The following is a 19261-nucleotide window of genomic DNA, read 5'->3' on the forward strand; positions in this document are numbered from 1 at the left end:
TTCATTTCATGATCTGTCCAAATGCAGGTAGGAGCAGGGGGCACGCAGATGTCAAGAGGGCAAAAGCAGAGAATAGCCATAGCCAGAGCGATGCTGAAAAACCCTTCCATTCTACTTTTAGACGAGGCCACCAGTGCTTTATATGTGGCATCAGAGAAGATTGTTCAGGACGCACTTGGTAAGGCTTCTATTGGGTGCACTACGATGGTTGTGGCTCAGGGTCTCTCCACTATTCAGGGAGCAAATAAAATCGTGGTGATATAAAAGGGTCAGGTCATCGAATTTGATGGACACCAAGAACTGATAACTAACCCAAATGGGGCATATACAACTTTACTGCAGATGCAACAAAAGGCCCCGTCACATGGTACTAATGCTACATCAAATACTCTAATGCCATTCGGAGTAAATAGCCAAAGCTTAGATGATAACAAGTCACGCGCTAGATCAAATCAATTTGATAGTTGCATATCAAGCCTAGAACAAGAAGAACTAAAAGCCAAGGCTGCACCCGAATCTTCCTTCTTGAGGTTGCTTGCATTGAATGTTCTAGAGTGGAAGAATACTCTCATTGATCTGGATTTAAATAGGAACGCAATAAAATACAGAGATAACCATAAAGATAGATATGCAGCGGAAATAATACTTCATTTCATTACTGTAAAATACTGAAATATGCTTACAAACAGAAATGGAAATAAACCAGCTAGGGCGATGGTAGCTTATCTCTGAGAAGAGATGTCGCGGCTACATGCCTTTGAACTATTCTGAACTGTGTTACAATGAGGCTCGAAGGCCTATTTATTGTTGAGAAATAATGGAAAACCCTTCACATTCCAAAACCTAACCCTAGAAGATGAAACGCCAAATTGTGGGCCCCGTTTTTGGGTAAGTTGGTACATCAACTTCTCGGGGTCGCGAATTGGTCGTATTATCTCCGTTTGACACGCATAATAGCCCATTTGAAAGATCTCTCCGAGGACTACAACAAAAAAGACAATTTTTTGAAAGAAAAATCGATGGTGGTAGATTTCCCAAAAAACGTCGTTTAGGGCCTCAAAACAGCTCCGGAAGTTTAGGACTTGAAAAACTGCTAAAAATAGTAAACTGCGCTATAATTAAGGAAACTGAAAGACTTAAAGGGACAGTTGTGGGGGTCCAGATGGGATAGGTGGGTGGCCACCAACATCCACCTAGATCACCCATGGGCTTGATGAGCCCCAAAAATGGATAATTATATGGGCTCATTCAGCCTCCTAATTCGACTTAATCCACCATTTTCATTAGTTTATTGCATGTTTTTTATTATATTTATGACAATAGAGTGAATTGGGTTAGTCATTATGCTAACAATTCTAATGGGTGCTTTGTGCAGTTTTTATGGTCAATTTTGAGACAAAATCAAAGGTTTTAATGAGCACTTGGCAGCCAAATTCGTGGAAGAACAAGGGAGAGGATTTGTAGGGAGGTGTCCCCTTCATTTCTGGGCCCTTACCTCGAATTCTCCACCATTAGCTCGGAGTTCAAGGGCCACCAAATCGATTATCACAAGGGCAGCCGAGCAAGGGCTAGTAAAGGTGCTATTAACTACAAGTTTTGGCAGCCGAGTTCCTAAATTTTAGGAGGGATGTTGGGGTCCTCAATTTGTATAAATAAGAAGGCTTAGGGCCTCATTTCAGTTAGTCACTTTTTAGGTAGAAGTTAGCTAGTTTGTAGTTCGATTTTAGTCATTTTTCTTAGGCAGTAGGTTAGCTCTGCATTTCAGCACATTTTCAAGCTTTTTCTTGTGGACAGTTTTTGGAATGTAACATTTCTTGAGCAATAAAGATGAATCCAGCTTTGCACCAGTGCTAATCTTTCTCAGGAGGCTATAGCTCTTTGGGTTGGGCCCAACCCAAGTGCCCAGTACCTCCTTTGTTTACTTTCATGTGTTTTTGCTGCATTCTTGGAATAAAATCTGCTATTTAGATTTAAATCTTGTTTTGTTGTTTAGGTTGCTTTTGGTGATTAAAAAGGCTTTTCATGTTCAGATTGATTTGATAGGTTAATAACAGAGAATATCCTCAGAAAAAGGCTATCAAGCACCTCTGATCTCACCTCTCCCTCAGTGGGACCATGAGCTGGGACCAAAGGTGACTTTGTTGCCAACAAAAACACTTTCTTTGCTTCACCGTGCAACTGTTAGTGTTGTATTCTCGTTTGCAGAAGTTGATACCAGTTTTGGTTAGATGATCAGGTCAATGATTGCTTAGTTTGCATAGCATTTCACATTATTTCGTTGCAAATAAACTGTTGTTCATTTTCCTTGCTGTTATTTAGGTCAAGATAGCTAGATCTTGGGTTTGCATAGTCTTTGTTTGGTCAGTTTTAGAAAATTATGTACAGATCACCTGTATTACCTCTCTATCTACCTTTCCTCCATTAGATAATCTACTCCAACCCTTAATCCATGATTCCTACCCTTCATTTGCCATACTTTTCCCACCTTGCCTTAATTTCTACACTCTTGTGCATCATCCCTTCCTCCATCCTTGAACCAAATCCAATCGCTCCTTAGCCTCATGTGCTAGGTCCTAGACCCCCTAACATCCTTATCCAACCTCCATGTCCACTTTCCCATCGTTTTTCCTCCACCAACCCTCCAAAATCCTCTTTTCGGAACATCCTATATAACCCCTGCAGACTTCCTGTAGAAGCTCACAAAAGTGGTTTCTTGATAGCCAAACTCTGTGAAACTCTCTGGAAGGGTGATAGGGACCCCTTAAGCCCTCTTCTAACATTCCCAACCTCCTGCAAGCATTTCCTTTTGCCAATCCATCTCTGCACAGTCAAAAACAGTTAAAGCACATGCACAATAATTCTGCCAACTTACTCAAAAATACAAAAAGATGTTTCTTTTCAAATTTCACTTCAGAAGTAGCTTATTCACATGCATTTTACCTTTCTAAGAGTTAATGACATTCCTTTCTGTAGCTTTCATCATTTTTGTTGCACCAGTAGGGTTAGTCGGTAAAACTAGGGTTTGCATTTCCTTTCCCCTTTTAGTTTCTTTCTGTAAGTATATTAGCCCCCTTTGAGTTAGCTTTCATCCATCAGTTAAAAAGTTTCTTCTAAGAGCTCATAGAAGTTGGCTTAAGCTCCTAGCGGACTTGTGCCAGCTGACCAAGTGACAGCCGCGGCAAGAGCTAGTACTTGTGCATATAGCACCGTCGCTTCCAAGTTTGTTACGAACTACTGGGTTGATAAAAGTAAATAAGGGAGTCCCAGGAGTTGCAACATTATTGCTACAATACTGGGGCCCACCATCTTTTTGGCGCCGTTGCCGGGGAAGCGTCAGAGCATTGGTGATTGCTACTTTTCTTCTATTTTCCACTACAACCTTCTGCTAAGTAGTTTATTTCATTTCCATTATGCGATTTCGTTTCTACAAAAGTATATTAGAATTTCCCGCTTACATAGATTAGCATTTCAATTCCGCAATTTCATTTTTGCTAGCGTAGATTAGCATTTCAATTCCGCAAGCATAGCCTAGCATTTCATTCCTGCAATTTCATTTGAGAAAAATAGATTAGTCCTTTCCTGCTTTCATTTCAATTCCGCATTTTCATTTCAGCAAGATAGTTAGTTGCAGTTCAATCTATTTTAGTTTTTGCAGGTACAAGCAGAAAAAAGAAACAAAAATCAACCAAAAAGATTTCATTTCATGCCTGGTAGGAGTAGAGATAAGTCAAAAAAATGTTTGCACAACACCCCCCACTGCTTCACACAGCCAACCTTCTCTCTTCTTCGATGGTTGTGATTAAGAAGAACCCCTAGGTGGACAACAAGACATATTTGAAGAACCTCTAGGGGAGAAGAAGAAGAAAACATTCCTCTGGAGAAAATGGCTGCAAACAGAAATGTTGGGAGTAGTACCTTATCCAAAAATGAATTTGCAAATCAGATGGAAGATTTCAAGAGCGATATGAGGCAGTTTCTTGCCATGCAACTGGATGCCTTATAGATCCAAAGGAAGCAAGAGGAATCCAAGAGGGATTTGGTCATATTTTGTCCTAGGTGCACTAGAAAGCATCCTAGGAACGAATGTCCAATGCACTCCCTATAAGTGTGTTTTGTCTGTGAAGAATACCATCCTACGAATCAATGCCCTTCCTTGCCTGGACTTAAAGCTGCATATCAGAGAGCCAAAGGAGCCACTGAATCACTCTATTATATGAACCAAAGGAGGCCACATGGACCCATACCCTACCAGGAGGGAATGCAAGGGACATCCCAGACCCATTATAACCCTTATCAAGCCACTTCCATGCCTTCTTGGGGTCCCCCTGCTAATTCTTCCTGGTCCACACCCCCTCCTTGGTCGTATCCTCCTCAATACCATGCTTCTCCAGTTGCTCATTCGTTTCATTCTTATGCTCAGCCACAGCCTCAGTGGAATGCACCTCATCAGGGGTGGAGGCCCCAGTACAACTCTCCTCCCGCTCATTTGCCTCTACCACCTGCCCAACCACAACGCCATCCACCTCCATCTCGAATATACACCCCCACTCAACTACCCGTACCACCATTTTCAAATCCACACATTGGAGTAGCTCAATCCAATTACAATGCTGAGGCACAACATGTCCAAATGACTCCTCTTGAGCTCAATTATCTTCACCATAGGTCAGGAAGAGTATTCCAAAACAGAGATTATATTGACAACATTGAAGGACCAAATGAAAAAGAAGATTCAAAAGAGGAGATCAAAGCACCGTGGGCTGTACTTGATGAAGAGAAGACATCAGAAGCAGAGATCAAGAAAGCTCCCTCATGGTTAACATGAAACCCTCCATGTAGTCAAGAGAAAAATCAGCAAAAAGAGGAAGATGTGAAGGTCATGATAGAAGAAGATATGGAGAATGATCCAGATCGGCAAAAGGACCAAGGATATCAAAGCTATATTGAGACATGGTTCCAGACGGTCACTAAGTTGCAGTAGTACTCTCTTCTTCAGCTATGTTTGATCCCTTTAAAGTCAAATCATTTGGTCTCTGAAATCCAGATAGCTGTAAAAGCATGCATTTCAAGCCGCCACATCATTTTGTCTCTAATCTTGATGTGCACATGGCTCCATTGGAAGTATTCTTATACTTGAAAAGAATTTTGTTTTTGAAGTAGGGTAGGGTAGAAAAAAAGAAAAAAATGAAAAAATGAAAATAAGATGAAAATAAAAATCTAACGTGAAAACCTCCTCGGAGGCACCTTAGATTGGCTCATTGATTGAAAACCTCCATGAGGCGGTCAATGGGTTGGAAAGAAAAAAAAAAAAAACAATATCCCTGAGTGAAAACCTCCCTTGGAGGCGCCCAGGGCAAGCAATTAGGGTGAAAACCTCCATGAGGCGCCCTAGTTGTCTTCAAAAAAAGAGAGGGAAAAAAAGAAGAAAAAAAATAAACCTAATTTCTATTGAGTAATTGCAAGTTGCAAGAAGAACATTGCAGGTCAGGAGGATTGCTCAAGACAAAGACAGAGGAAGTTCTGTGCCTTCTACAGGAAGCCTGCAAACAAGCCAAAATTGATCTCTGAAGAGGACATGAAGACCGGGAATCTATCCATGAGGCCTGCAAGCATCCATGTTTCCATCCCTCACCCTTCTCCATCATTTTTTCCATCTCATTGTGCTTCTTTCCTCAAAACTGCGTGTTCTACAGGAAGTTCCTGTAGAAATTACAGGATTTCTACAGGAAGCTAGAAATGGATTTCAAAAAGGTAGTTTGGCAAACATGATAGCTTCCTCATGGGTTCATAAGTCCTCCTACAATCCTCAAACCTCTCTCCCATCAATTCCATGCCTGCATCACAGTCCAAGCTCATTTTTCTTACCATGCAAAAAACTGCAGAATGCTTGGAAGCAAAAATACATAGTGCTGAAATTTGTTTTTTCTCTCATGTGAAAACCGTGCATCCATTTACAAAACCGTTTTATGGGGAGTTGTATAGGGATGATGGCAACATGCTCGAGCAATTTCATCCAATTCCGGTGCACGGTTTCCAAGAAACTAGCCTCCATCACCTTCAGCCATTTTTGTATTTTCTCCATATCCGTGCATCTGTTTCAAAACCTGTTTCATGGGGAGATGCATATGGGTGATAGTAACCTACCCAAGCAGTTTCAACTGATTCCGATGCACGGTTTCCGATAAATCGACCTCTGTAATATTAAGCCATTTTCCATTTTTCTCGAAATTTTTGCATCCATTGATCGCAATTTTGCTATGGGAGGTGCATAATGATGATAGGAAACATGCTCATAAAGTTTCATATCGATCTGGTCTATCGTTCAGGAGCAATGGAAAAAACAAGTTTTTGTCCTGTGAAAATTCAGCGTCAACAGCATGAGGGTGCAAATCTGAACGTGAAGCCAGCTCCTGCAGCATGGATCTGGCCAGAGGATACCTGCACAAGAAAAAAATAGCCATGAATCAGCCACCAAGCCATCATGCAACCACAGAAACAAATGCATGCAGCAGCAAAAAGGACCCAGCAGCACGTCGACTTACAGGTATGCGTCTAAACCAGTTCCTCTATTTGCATCAATATGATTCGAAAGTGCTTAAACGAATGGAATGGTGGGATTAAGCCAGGAATCTAGCAAAGTTAACCCGACAGTGCCTTCTCTAGCGCTCAGCCGGAAATCATGCAGTATACGTGGACAGTCGACTCACGTGAAAATTAAAAAAACAGGGAGTGTTGGCCATTTGAACTCCAGTGCAACTGATCAAGAAGAGAACATGCAGTTCATGATAGCACTGCAGTCTGCATGTGGCCACGTACCCCTAGCCACTTCACTCCCTCATCACGAATCACGCCGTAATTAAAAAATGCTCGGCTGACTCTCACCACCCGCTGATTCATTTGCACCTGCAACGTTCTTAGCCGAAGTACGTGTCCTCTGCTCCCACAATCTGTTAACCTATCGTCCTCCACCAAGCTTTTCGGCCTGTTTCAAAGTTCTCCCGCGTACCGAGCTCGTTCAGAGGCGCAGGGACATCCTACAGAAGCCAGCAAGAAATTCTACAGGAAGTACGGCATAGCCTTCCGAAACAGAGAAGCCTGGTTTTTCTTCGACAAATTTGGAGTCCCGAGAAAGGTAGGATCGAAAACACTCTTCCATGCATGATATACTCCAAAAAGGTGATGAATTGAGCTGTTTTGAATTGGAGGGTTAGAGACAAGTCTGTCGTGAGTCAAAAGCAACAGTTTTCCTGTGTTGCATGAAATTTCTTCATTGGTTTTGCGTCCAAGTTTTTCTCCACGATTCCTAAAGAAAATTCCTCCTGTAGAAAAGTTAAAGCACTGTCAGGGCTAACCTGTGTAAGAAAAATGTGAATTGTACATGGTTATATGTATGCTGGGGGGTGGAAATTGAGCTCTGCACTCTGTCTGGGGAAACCAAATTCTTCCTTTTGTACATGGACAGTTGAGTTTTTTAAAACCAGGGAACTGGTGCAAGTTTAAAACATAAACACCTCAAGGATATTGTCTTCAAGTTCGAAGAAGGAAACCATAAAACAACAAGTCCTCTTTGCTTAGAGCACAAAATAGAGCACTCTCACCATGCCAAGAGGGTTTATCAGAAAGGAACCCTCGCATTCCAGGAAATTGTGTGAACATCCCGAGGTGGTGAACCTCTTCACCCGTGCCAATTGGATGACCTTTTGTGAAAAAATTCAAGGTCATGACGATGAGGTAACAGAAGAGTTCTTAATGTCCCTACAGCCTAAATCAAAGACACTGGCCACTGTGAATTTCAGAGGGTTGACCCTAAAGCTTACCCCACAACTCATTAGTCGAGTTATTGATCTGCCATTAGGGATACCCTGGAGCAAAGAGGAGAGGGCATTGGGCCAAAAAGCAAAGAAATAATTCTTCCTATTAGAGGAACAGTTTGTAGAAGACAAGAATGGGGTCCGGAGAGCCAGAGTACATCCTTTTTGGAACGAATTCAGCTTTCAGATCATGAAATACATTACCTGTGAGGGGTAGTTCAGTATTGTTTACGGCTATCACTTCCGGTTGTTGAGCGAACTCAGACATGGGATAGATTTACCTCCAGAACAAAAATTAAGCATCCCCTATTTCCTCCTATAATCATTAATTGAGTGTGGCACAAAATTGAAGGAAGGGACACTGAATCAACTAGCCCATCATGGGCTTATCAAGTTTCTAGTGGAAGATGCCCTCCATACCTATACTGTCTCTCTCTCTTGGCAGATTTTCCGCAACATGTCCAAGGATGATATTCGAATTCTGGCCAAGGAAATCACTTCATCCAGCAGTGAAGAAAGGGAACATATTGAGGCAGAAGAGAAAGTCAGTGGAAAAGAAAGACACGACAGACCGCCACAGAGAGAATAAGAAGAGAAACGAGGAAAAGTCCAAGGCAAAGCCTAAAATTGTGGGAGGAACAATGGCACAAACACCCAGGGAGAAGAGATTGCAGAGCAGGGAAGAGAGGACTGAAAAAGTCCAAAAAAGTGAGGACACAACCAAGCCAACCACACCAAAATTAAAAGGGAAGACACCCCCAACCAAGCAGACCGAAACAATGAAGACAGTTTCTACAGGAAGCCAGAAAACAGTTTCTACAGGAAGCTAGAAAACAGTCAACACAAGACTTTCTACAGGAAGCATGGACTCAGAGCAGTAGAAGGAGAAATCTCATGATATTCTGGCCAGGGAGGCAGCAACTGTGCTTGCAACCTTAAGCACACTTCCAAAACAAAAAGGGAAGAGAAAAAGGCAAACTTCCCTATACTTTAAGGCAAGGAGGAGCGCACAGGTAGAAGTAGGTAGACCCCAGCCACAGTCAAAGGAGCAAATTGTCATTAAGGACACAACAACTAAACAAAAGGAGGAGTCTTCTTCAAAGATAACCATCACCTATGAACAAGGAAGCCAAAACCCTTCACCTGGAGAGAGAACATTCAGATGATGGACTCAAAGACAGCTCTACTGGAAGCTGAGACAGTTCTACAGGAAGCTGAGAATTCTCTACAGGAAACTCGGGCTAAGTTAAAAGAGACCGAGAAATTGGAGGAAAATGTGGCCAAATAATCACAGGAAGAAGGAAAGACAAGGAAACATCTGATGAACAACAAGGAGAGGACAAGCTGCCGGTTGAGGTTGAAGCTTTAACAAAACTGCTACAGGAAAAGGAGCACAGGCAGTGGGAAGAAGTAGAGAGAAAAGCATGGTTCCATGACCGAGAAGAGGACATCACTTCAGAAGCTTGGCATGACAGGGAGGCCACCAGGGCAATCAAAGAGGAAGAGATAGATTAGTTTCTCAGAGGATGAGCAATACTTTCAGTAGGGGGGTGATGATGAGCCCCAAAAATGGATAATTATATGGGCTCATTCAGCCTCCTAATTCGACTTAATCCACCATTCTCATTATTTTATTGCATGTTTTTTATTATATTTATGATAATAGAGTGAATTGGGTTATTAATTATGCCAACAAGTCTAATGGGTGCTTTGTGCAGTTTTTTTGGTCAATTTTGAGACAAAATCAAAGGTTTTAATGAGCACTTGGCAGCCAAATTCGTGGAAGAACAAGGGAGAGGATTTTTAGGGAGGTGTTCCCTTCATTTATGGGTCGTTACCTCGAATTCTCCACCATCAGCTTGGAGTTCAAGGGCCACCAAATCAATTATCACAAGGGCAACCGAGCAAGGGCTAGTAAAGGTGCTGTTAACTACAAGTTTTGGCAGTCGAGTTCCTAAAGTTTAGGAGGGCTATTGGGGTCCTCAATTTGTATAAATAAGAAGGCTTAGGGCCTCATTTCAGTTAGTCACTTTGTAGGCAGAAGTTAGCTAGTTTGTAGTTCAATTTTAGTCATTTTTCTTAGGCAGTAGGTTAGCTCTGCATTTCAGCACATTTTCAAGCTTTTTCTTGTGGACAGTTTTTGGAATGTAATATTTCTTGAGCAATAAAGATGAATCCAGCTTTGCACCAGTGCTAATCTTTCTCAGGAGGCTATAGCTCTTTGGGTTGGGCCCAACCCAAGTGCCCAGTACTTCCTTTGTTTACTTTCATGTGTTTTTGCTGCATTCTTAGAATAAAATCTGCTATTTAGATTTAAATTTTGTTTTGTTGTTTAGGTTGCTTTTGGTGATTAAAAAGAATTTTCATGTTCAGATTGATTTGAAAGGTTAATAATAGAGAAGATCCTTAGAAAAATGCTATCAAACACCTCTGATCTCACCTCTCCCTCAGTTGGACCATGAGTTGGGACCAAGGGTGACTTTGCTGCCAACAAAAACACTTTCTTTGCTTCACCGCGCAACTGTTAGTGTTGTATTCTCGTTTGCAGAAGTTGATACCAGTTTTGGTTAGATGATCAGGTCAATGATTGCTTAGTTTGCATAGCATTTCACATTATTTCGTTGCAAATAAACTGCTGTTCATTTTCCTTGCTATTATTTAGGTCAAATTAGGTCAAGATAGCTAGATCTTGGGTTTGCAAAATCTTTGTTTGGTTAGTTTTAGAAAATTGTGTGCAGATCACCTATATTACCTCTTTATCTACCTTTCCTCCATCAAATAATTTGCTCCAACCCTTAATCCATGATTCCTACCCTTCATTTTCCATACTTTTCCCACCTTGCCCTAATTTCTACACTCTTGTGCATCATCGCTTCCTCCATCCTTGAACCAAATCCAATCGCTCCTTAGCCTCATGCGCTAGGTCCTAGACCCCTTAACATCCTTATCCAACCTCCATGTCCACTTTCCCACCATTTTTCCTCCATCAACCCTCCAAAATTCTCTTTTTGGAACATCCTGTAGAAATTTCAGAACATCCTGTAGAACCCTTGCAGACTTCCTATAGAAGCTCACGAAAGCGGTTTCTTGATAGCCAAACTCTGTGAAACTCTCTGAAAGGGTGCTAGGGACCCCTTAGGCCCCCTTCTAACCTTCCCAACCTCCTGCAAGCATTTCCCTTAGCCAATGAACCTCTGCACACTCAAAAACAGTTAAAGCACATGCACAATAATTCTGCCAACTTACTCAAAAATACAAAAAGATATATATATTTTTTTTTTTTCAGATTGCACTTCAGAAGTAGCTTAGTCACATGCATTTTACCTTTCTAAGAGTCAATGGAATTCCTTTCTGTAGCTTTCATCATTTTTCTTGCACCAGTAGGGTTAGTCAGTAAAACTAGGGTTTGCTAGGGTTTGCATTTCCTTTCTGCTTTCAGTTTCTTTCTGCAAGTATATTAGTCCCCTTTGAGTTAGCTTTCATCCATCAGTTAAAAAGCTTCTTCTAAGAGCTCATAGAAGTTGGCTTAAGCTCCTAGCGGACTTGTGCCAGCTGACCAAGTGACAGCCACGGCAAGAGCTAGTACTTGTGCATACAGCACCATCGCTTCCAAGTTTGTTACGAACTACCGGGTTGATAAAAGTAAAGAAGGGAGTCCCAGGCGTTGCAGCATTATTGCTGCAATACTGGGGCCCACCAGGGCTGTGTAGGCGCCTTTGGATATGCAGCAACTTAAATAGCTTATTCCGTCACTGTGGCAACCATGATTTCTGCGCTCTTTCTGAAAGACGAAAATGAGATCAGTGTTGAAATACTACTTTCAACTACAGCACCAATTAAAACAAAAAATCAAGACTAGATTTTTCTTTACACGGTGCAGATTTTATTTTTTGGGATCAAGGAAATCAAACATTTAAGAACATAAAAATCATGGTAAAGTTGGTAAAAATAATAAACACCAGGTTTTATTGCGGACATGGAGAATGTACTGCAACATCCAGAAATTTCAGGAATTAAACTTATTTGTCTGCCCCTCCATACCTTGTTTTAATTTCTTGTCTTGTCATAAAAATTTTAAGTAGTTTTTTCTTTATGGTACATGCAATGATTTTTTCGTAGTTGTATATGAAATGTAATGTGACGCAGCAGTGCAAAGAATGAAAAAATGTTTTTACATACAACAATGTTAATTTTTGAGTAGAGACAGAGTGTGTGTGTAATGCACAGCAGTACAAAGACAGTGGGTTGATTTTCAGAGGAGACAAAGTATTTTTCTTTTTGTAATGCACAAAAGTGCAGACACAGCAGTGTCAATTTTCAGGCAGAGATAGAGTGAAATCTTTGGAAGTGCATCTGAAGCGTTCCTACTGTAATCCCTTTGTTAGAGGAAGTGTTTTTTGTAACAGTCAGTATTGTTAATGAATACAAAGTTTTTTTTTTTTGCATTGGTGAAACTCTGTTTTTAGCAAATAGTTTCTCAGCGTCAAAAACAGAGTGTTGCTGAAACTCTGTCTTCAGCAAAAAATGCGTTGTTGAAACTCTGTTGACGAAACTCTGTTGCTAAAACATTGTATTCAGCAAACAATTTTTAGTTTCCTGTGTTAGAAATAGAGCATTATTCTCTGTTTGTCTATTCTGTAATTATCAGAAATTCCCAACATGGTATCAGAGCTTGTCTAGGCTCTTTAAAGGTCTCAAAGAAGCTGAAGGAAGGATTTCTTTCTGCAGCAGGTTCTCCAGTAGAATGAAGACTCAGTCAAGAAAGAATCCAAGGTATTTCTCAAGTTTGTTTTTGTGTTACTGTTGAGGACAATCAGTTTAAATACATAGTCAAGTATTTTGAAGAGTGCAAGAATGGATCGAGCCAGCACTAGCATGGGTATCTGTAATACTCAGTTCCCACAATTTAATGGGAAAAACTATGACTATTGGGAAATAACTATGAAAGCTTTGCTTGCTTCCCAAGACTTATGGGAATTTGTTGAGTATGGTTTTGAAGAACCAATAGATGAAGATGAGTTTAATAATTTGACTCAGGCAGAGAAAGAACTGTTGAAGAGCAATAAGAAGAAGGATTCTAAAGCCCTCTATTTTCTGTATCAAGCAGTGCATGAGAGTGTGTTTCCAAGGATAGCAGCAGCCAAGACATCCAAAGAAGCATGGCAAACTCTCAAGATAGCCTATCAAGGAATGGAGAAAGTGAAGACAACAAAACTACAGTTGTTGAGGAGAGATTCTGAGACTCTCTACATGAAGGAGTTAGATAATATTGACTCATTCTTCACACATGTGATTGGTCTAGTCACACAGATAAGGTCTCATGGAGAGATTCTTGAAGAAAGGAGGATTGTGGAGAAACTATTGAGGATCCTACCCTCAAGGTTCGATGTGATTGTCACCACCATAGAAGAGACAAAGGATCTCACAAACTTCTCAGTTGATGAACTACATGCATCACTGATAACACATGAGCAGAGATTGAGTAAGAATGAAAACTCATCTCTAGAGCATGCCTTTAAGACCCAGATGTTCTTTGGAAGAGGAAGAGGTCAAGGCAGAGGAAACAAGAGAGGAAGAGGTAGAAGCCAAAACAGAGGTGGAAGAAACAGTCCAGCAAATGCTCAAGGAAGAGGCAGCAATCCAAATCAGAACCAAGGCCAAGGCAGCAGCCAACAAAGTGTACAACATCATGCTCAAGGACAAAGGTATGATAAATCCAATGTCCAATGTCACTATTGTAAAAAATATGGGAATTATGCAAATGAATGTAGGAAGAAGCAGCATGATATGAATAATAGAACTAGTGCAAATTTCACTAGAGAAAATATCAGCCAAGATAATTTGTTTTTAGCCTATAATATGACTGAAGAAAAGAGTGAAGATGTATGGTTCCTAAACTCTGGTTGCAGTAACCATATGATAGGAAACATAACCCTGTTTTCTATGTTAGATCAGAGTGGGAAGTCACAGGTCATATTAGGAACTGATAATAAAGTTTTTGTTATGGGAAAAGGAGAAGTAAATGTCTTAACAAAGAAAAGTGAAAATAAAACCATATCAGATGTTTATTATGTTCCTGGAATGAAATGTAACCTTATAAGTATTGGACATCTTATTCAAAAGGGTTACAATCTCTTCTTTGTGGATGATGTATGCACCATCATAGATAAAACACCCAACAAACAATGTATTGCTGAAGTGAAGATGACAAGGAACAGGATGTTCCCTCTCAAAAAGCCAGCAGATTTAAAAAATGGAGAAGAAATAGCAGCATTGACACAAGAGGCTTTCCAAAGCGAACTAAAAGATGAAAATTGGTTGTGGCACTTGAGATTTGGACATCTCAACTTTGGAGGTCTTAACTTGTTGAGTAGAAAAGGAATGGTAATTGGATTACCATTGATAGAGAAACCAAACAACCTTTGTGAAGGTTGTATCTTGGGGAAACAACACAGAGAAAGTTTTCCATCTGGGAAAAGCATAATGGAAAAAGAACCCTTAGAGATTGTCCACTCAGATTTATGTGGACCAATGCAAACTCCATCACTTGCAGGCAGCCACTATATTCTAACATTTATTGATGATTTTACTAGAAAAATTTGGGTTTATTTCCTGAAGAACAAAAGTGAAGTGTTTGAAAGATTTTGCAATTCCAAAGCACTTGTAGAAAACTAAAGTGGACTGCATATTAAAGTTCTGAGAACTGATAGAGGAGTTGAGTATATCTCCAAGGAATTTCTATGTTTTTGTAGAGAAAATGGAATTCATAAGCAGTTTACCACTAGGTACACTCCGCAGCAAAATGGAGTTGCCGAAAGAAAGAATAGGACAATCATGGATATGGCGAGGAGTATGTTAAAGGCAAAGCATTTGCCAAATGATTATTGGGCTGAAGTTGTACATTGTGCAGCGTATATTTTGAATAGATTGCCTACAAAAGTAGTCATGAACAGAGTTCCGGAAGAAGCACGGAGTGGGACAAAACAAGGAGTCACCCATATGAAAGTTTTTGGATGTGTGGCTTATGCACACATTCCAGATCAACTAAGGAAGAAGTTGGATAGCAAAGGGGAGAAATGTATTTTCATTGGATACAGTGAGGAATCCAAAGCTTATAGGTTGTATAACCCATCCACCAAGAGGCTTATTGTGAGTAGATATGTTCAGTTCATTGAGGAGGAAGCTTGGGATGGAAGCATAGAGAAAACAACGAATGTTAAAAACTCTTTGTCTCATGATGAAGATGATGAGGAGATGGTTGAAATACATCCCCAAACAGCAGCACCAACACAAGAGCAGCAAGAGACACCCTTGAGGAGAAATGAAATTGCTTCTCCAAGCACACCACAAGGAGGAAATTCAAGTGCTTCTTCAAGCACTTGTACACCAAATGAAAGAGGTAAGAAGTTCAAAAATTTAAGTGACATTTATGAACAAGAGGCAGAAAATGAAGGTATGAACTCTTTGTTTGCTTTATAGTGTCATGTTGATGACCCTGTTCATTTCGAAGAAACAATTAAGGATAGGAAATGGATAGAAGCTATGGATGAGGAGATCAATGCCATAGAAAGGAACAAGACATGGGATTTAGTTGAACTACCAAAAGGAAAGGAAGTCATTGGAGTTAAATGGGTCTACCAGGCCAAGAGTAATGTTGAAGGAAAAATAGAAAGACACAAGGCAAGGTTGGTTGTCAAAGGATATAAGCAGCAGTATGGGAGAGACTATGAGGAAACTTTCACACCGGTTGCTAGAATGGAAACCATGAGAGTAGTGTTGTCCATAGCAGCACAAAGCAAGTGGAAAGTTTACCAAATGGACGTGAAGTCAGCATTCCTAAATGGAGTATTAATGGAAGAGGTTTACATTGAACAACCTCTAGTCTATGAAAAGAAAGGCCAAGAGCACAAAGTGTGCAGATTGAAGAAAGTTGTTTATGGGCTGAAGCCAGCACCAAGAGCGTGGTACAGTAGGATAGATTCCTATCTACTGGAAAATGGATTTGAAAAGTGTGAAGGAGAACCCACCCTCTACATCAAAGAAAAGGATGGTAAAATACTAATTGTTGTGTTATATGTTGATGATGTTATTTTCATAGGTAATGATGATTACCTTATTGAAAATTTCAAAACAGTCATGAAAGAAGAATTTGAAATGACTGACATGGGTTTGCTGAGATACTTCTTAGGAATAGAAGTAGAACAAAATGAAAATGGGATTTTTATTTCACAAGAAAAATATGTTAATGAAGTGTTGGAAAGATTTAATATGCAAGAGAGCAAAGCAGCAATCACTCCCACAGTGATGGGATTAAAACTCAGCAAAGAGGACAGCAACAAGGATTTTCATCCTAGTTTGTACAAGAGCATAGTTGGCAGCCACATGTATTTGACTGCAACTAGGTCGAATATAATGCATGCTGTTAGTTTAATTTCCAGATTCATGGAGAGGCCAAAAGAAGCACATTGGTAGGCAACAAGAAGGATTCTGAGGTATGTTAAAGGTACTAAAAGGTTTGGAATTTTATATATTATTTTAGAATGTTCATATTTAATTGGATACACTAATAGTGATTGAGCAGGAAGTGTAGATAATCGGAAAGGCACATCCGATTATGTTTTTCACATGGGTTCAGGAGCCATTTCATGGGCTTCTAAAAAACAACCTATTATAGTGTTGTCTACAGCAAAGGCAGAATATGTGGCAGCTACAGCAGCAGCGTGTCAAGAAACTTGGATGAGAAAGATGTTAAGGCGTTTATGCCAAGAGCAAGCAAAAGGAACTATGATTTTTTGTGACAATAGCTCAGCTATTTCATTATCCAAGAATTCTGTGTTTCATAAGAGAAAGAAACACATTGACACAAAGTTTCATTACATCAGGAAATTGGTAAACAATGGAGAAATTGTTTTACAACACTGTAGAACTCAGGAGCAGGTTGCAGATATTCTGACCAAACCATTGGGGCAGAAAAGTTTTGAGTTTTTGAGGAAATGTCTAGGTATGGCTGATAACCCAGCAGTTGAAATTAAAGGGGACTGTTGAAATACTACTTTCAACTGCAACACCAATTAAAACAACAAACTGATACTAGATTTTTCTTTACACGGTGCAGATTTTGTTTTTCGGGATCAAGGAGATCAAACATTTAAGAACACAAAAATCATGGAAGAGTTGGTAAAAATGGTAAACACCAAGTTTTATTGCGGACATGGAGAATGTACAACAACATCCAAAAATTTCAGGAATTAAACTTATTTGTCTGCCCCTCCGTACCTTGTTTTAATTTCTAGTCTTGTCATAAAAATTTTAAGTAGTTTTTTCTTTACAGTACATGTAATGTTTCTTTTGTAGTTGTATATGAAATGTAATGTGACGCAGCAGCACAAAGAATGAAAAAATGTTTTTACATACAACAGTGTTAATTTTTTAGCAGAGACAAAGTGTGTGTGTAATGCACAACAGTGCAAAGACAGTGGGTTGATTTTCAGAGGAGACAGAGTATTTTGCTTTTTGTAATGCACAAAAGTGTAGACACAGAAGTGTAGACACAGCAGTGTCAATTTGCACGCAGAGATAGAGTGAAATCTTTGGAAGTGCATCTGAAGCGTTCCTATTGTAATCCCTCTGTTAAAGGAATTTTTTTTTGTAACGGTCAGTATTGTTAATGAATACAAAGTTTTTTTTTGCGTTGCTGAAACTCTGTCTTTAGCAAATAGTTTCTCGGCGTCAAAAACAGAGTGTTGCTGAAACTCTCTCTTCAGCAAACAATGCGTTGTTGAAAATCCATTGCTGAAACTCTATTGCTGAAACACTGTATTCAGCAAACAATTTTTAGTTTCCTGTGTTAGAAACAGAGCATTATTCTTTGTTTGTCTGTTATGGAATTATCAGAAATTCCCAACAATCATATCAAAAGTCGGAACTTATTGCATTCTTTTTATAGCCCTAGCAGTGCATGTATTTGCAGTGAATTTGGTTCAACACTATAACTTCACAGTGGTGGGTGAGTTTCTAGCAAAAAGGATCCGCCAGAGAATGTTTTCAAAAATTCTTACATTCAAAGTCGGCTGGTTCAATCAGGACCAAAATTCCAGTGGAGCTGTTTGTTCAAAATTGGCCAAGGAAGCTAATGTGGTAAGTACCCAATCCATTATATTTTTTACAACTAATCTGTTTAACATTGTTATTTCCCTAAATATATACAACAAATCAATTGTTTAACAATGTTAAGGCTTTATATATATGTAGGTAAGATCCTTGGTGGGAGATTGTGTTTCACTCCTAGTGGAGTGTATCTCTGGAGTAACTATAACGGTGACTCTAGGAATGTTGGTAGCTTGGAGACTTGCTATTGTCTTGATCGTTGTGCAGCCATTGATGGTGCTTTGTTTCTACACTAGAAACGTCCTCCTTAAAAGTGTTTCGGGCAAGTCTATTAAAGCGCAGAATCAAGGTAGCCAAGTGGCCTTCGAATGTGTCACACATCATAGAACCATAGCGGCTTTTTGCTCTCAAGAAAAAAATATTAATATTTTTGACTCCACACAAATAGGCTCACGTAGGGAGATCAATAAACAGTCTTGATATGCAGGATTGGCCCTGGGAACTTCTAAGTTTCTTGAAATATGCTATTGGCCATTTGAGTTTTGGTACGGAGGGAAGCTCATAGCACAAGGTGTTATCAGTTTTCATGCTTTTTTATTGAACCATTTTATATTTGGAAGATTGGGTCGCATGATAGCGGATGTTGGAAGTATGACTTCCGACCTGGCCAAAGGGTCTGATGCTGTCACATCCGTGTTTGAAATTTTGGACAGAAATAGCCTTATAAATCCAGAGAACCATGGTGCGGTTAACCCTGAGAAAGTCCAACGCTATGTAGCGCTCAATAGCATGTACTTTGCTTATCCAGCTCGTCCAAATGCTATGATCTTGAGAAACTACAGCCTGAAAATCAACGCAAGGAGCAGCGTGGCACTAGTTGGAAAGAGTGGGTGTGGTAAGTCCACTATCATCGGATTGATAGAGAGATTCTATGATCCGTTGAAAGGAACATTACTCGTTGATGGGAAAGATATAAGGAGCTTCAATTTGCGGTCATTGAGAGAGCATATAGCTCTTGTAGGGCAGGAGCCAACTCTTTTTGTTGGGAGCATCCGGGAGAACATTGCCTATGGTAAAGAGAACGCAAGTGAGGCGGAAATAATAGATGCTGCCAATGCCCATGAATTCATTTCATAAGTTGACTCAAATAAATCTTTAATTGCAATTACTCGCTAAGTTTGTCAATTTACGTGTTATTAATGAATGGTGAACATATATTTCAGGTGCTTGAAGGATGGATATGAAACGAGCACAGGGAACCAGGGAACGCAGCTGTATGGGGGCCAGAAGCAAAGGATAGCGATAGCAAGGGAAATTATTAAGAATCCAAGCATCTTACTGTT

General features: G+C 40.0%; 1 protein-coding gene across 1 annotated transcript; it reads left to right on the forward strand.

Annotated features, from left to right (window-relative positions):
• The first annotated feature begins 21 nt into the window (after positions 1-21).
• LOC149194855 (putative multidrug resistance protein) lies at positions 22-19055 on the forward strand. The gene is made up of 4 exons (XM_089407824.1): positions 22-255; positions 17706-17948; positions 18063-18267; positions 18406-19055. Exons 1-4 carry the CDS (start codon positions 22-24, stop codon positions 19053-19055), a joined length of 1332 nt encoding a protein of 443 aa, XP_089263950.1.
• The last annotated feature ends 206 nt before the right edge of the window (positions 19056-19261 follow it).

Source organism: Pinus tabuliformis, chromosome 2_2 (genome assembly GCF_031772625.1).
Source record: "Pinus tabuliformis cultivar Carrire ecotype Pingquan chromosome 2_2, CPIR1, whole genome shotgun sequence".
Taxonomy (NCBI): Eukaryota; Viridiplantae; Streptophyta; class Pinopsida; order Pinales; family Pinaceae; genus Pinus; species Pinus tabuliformis.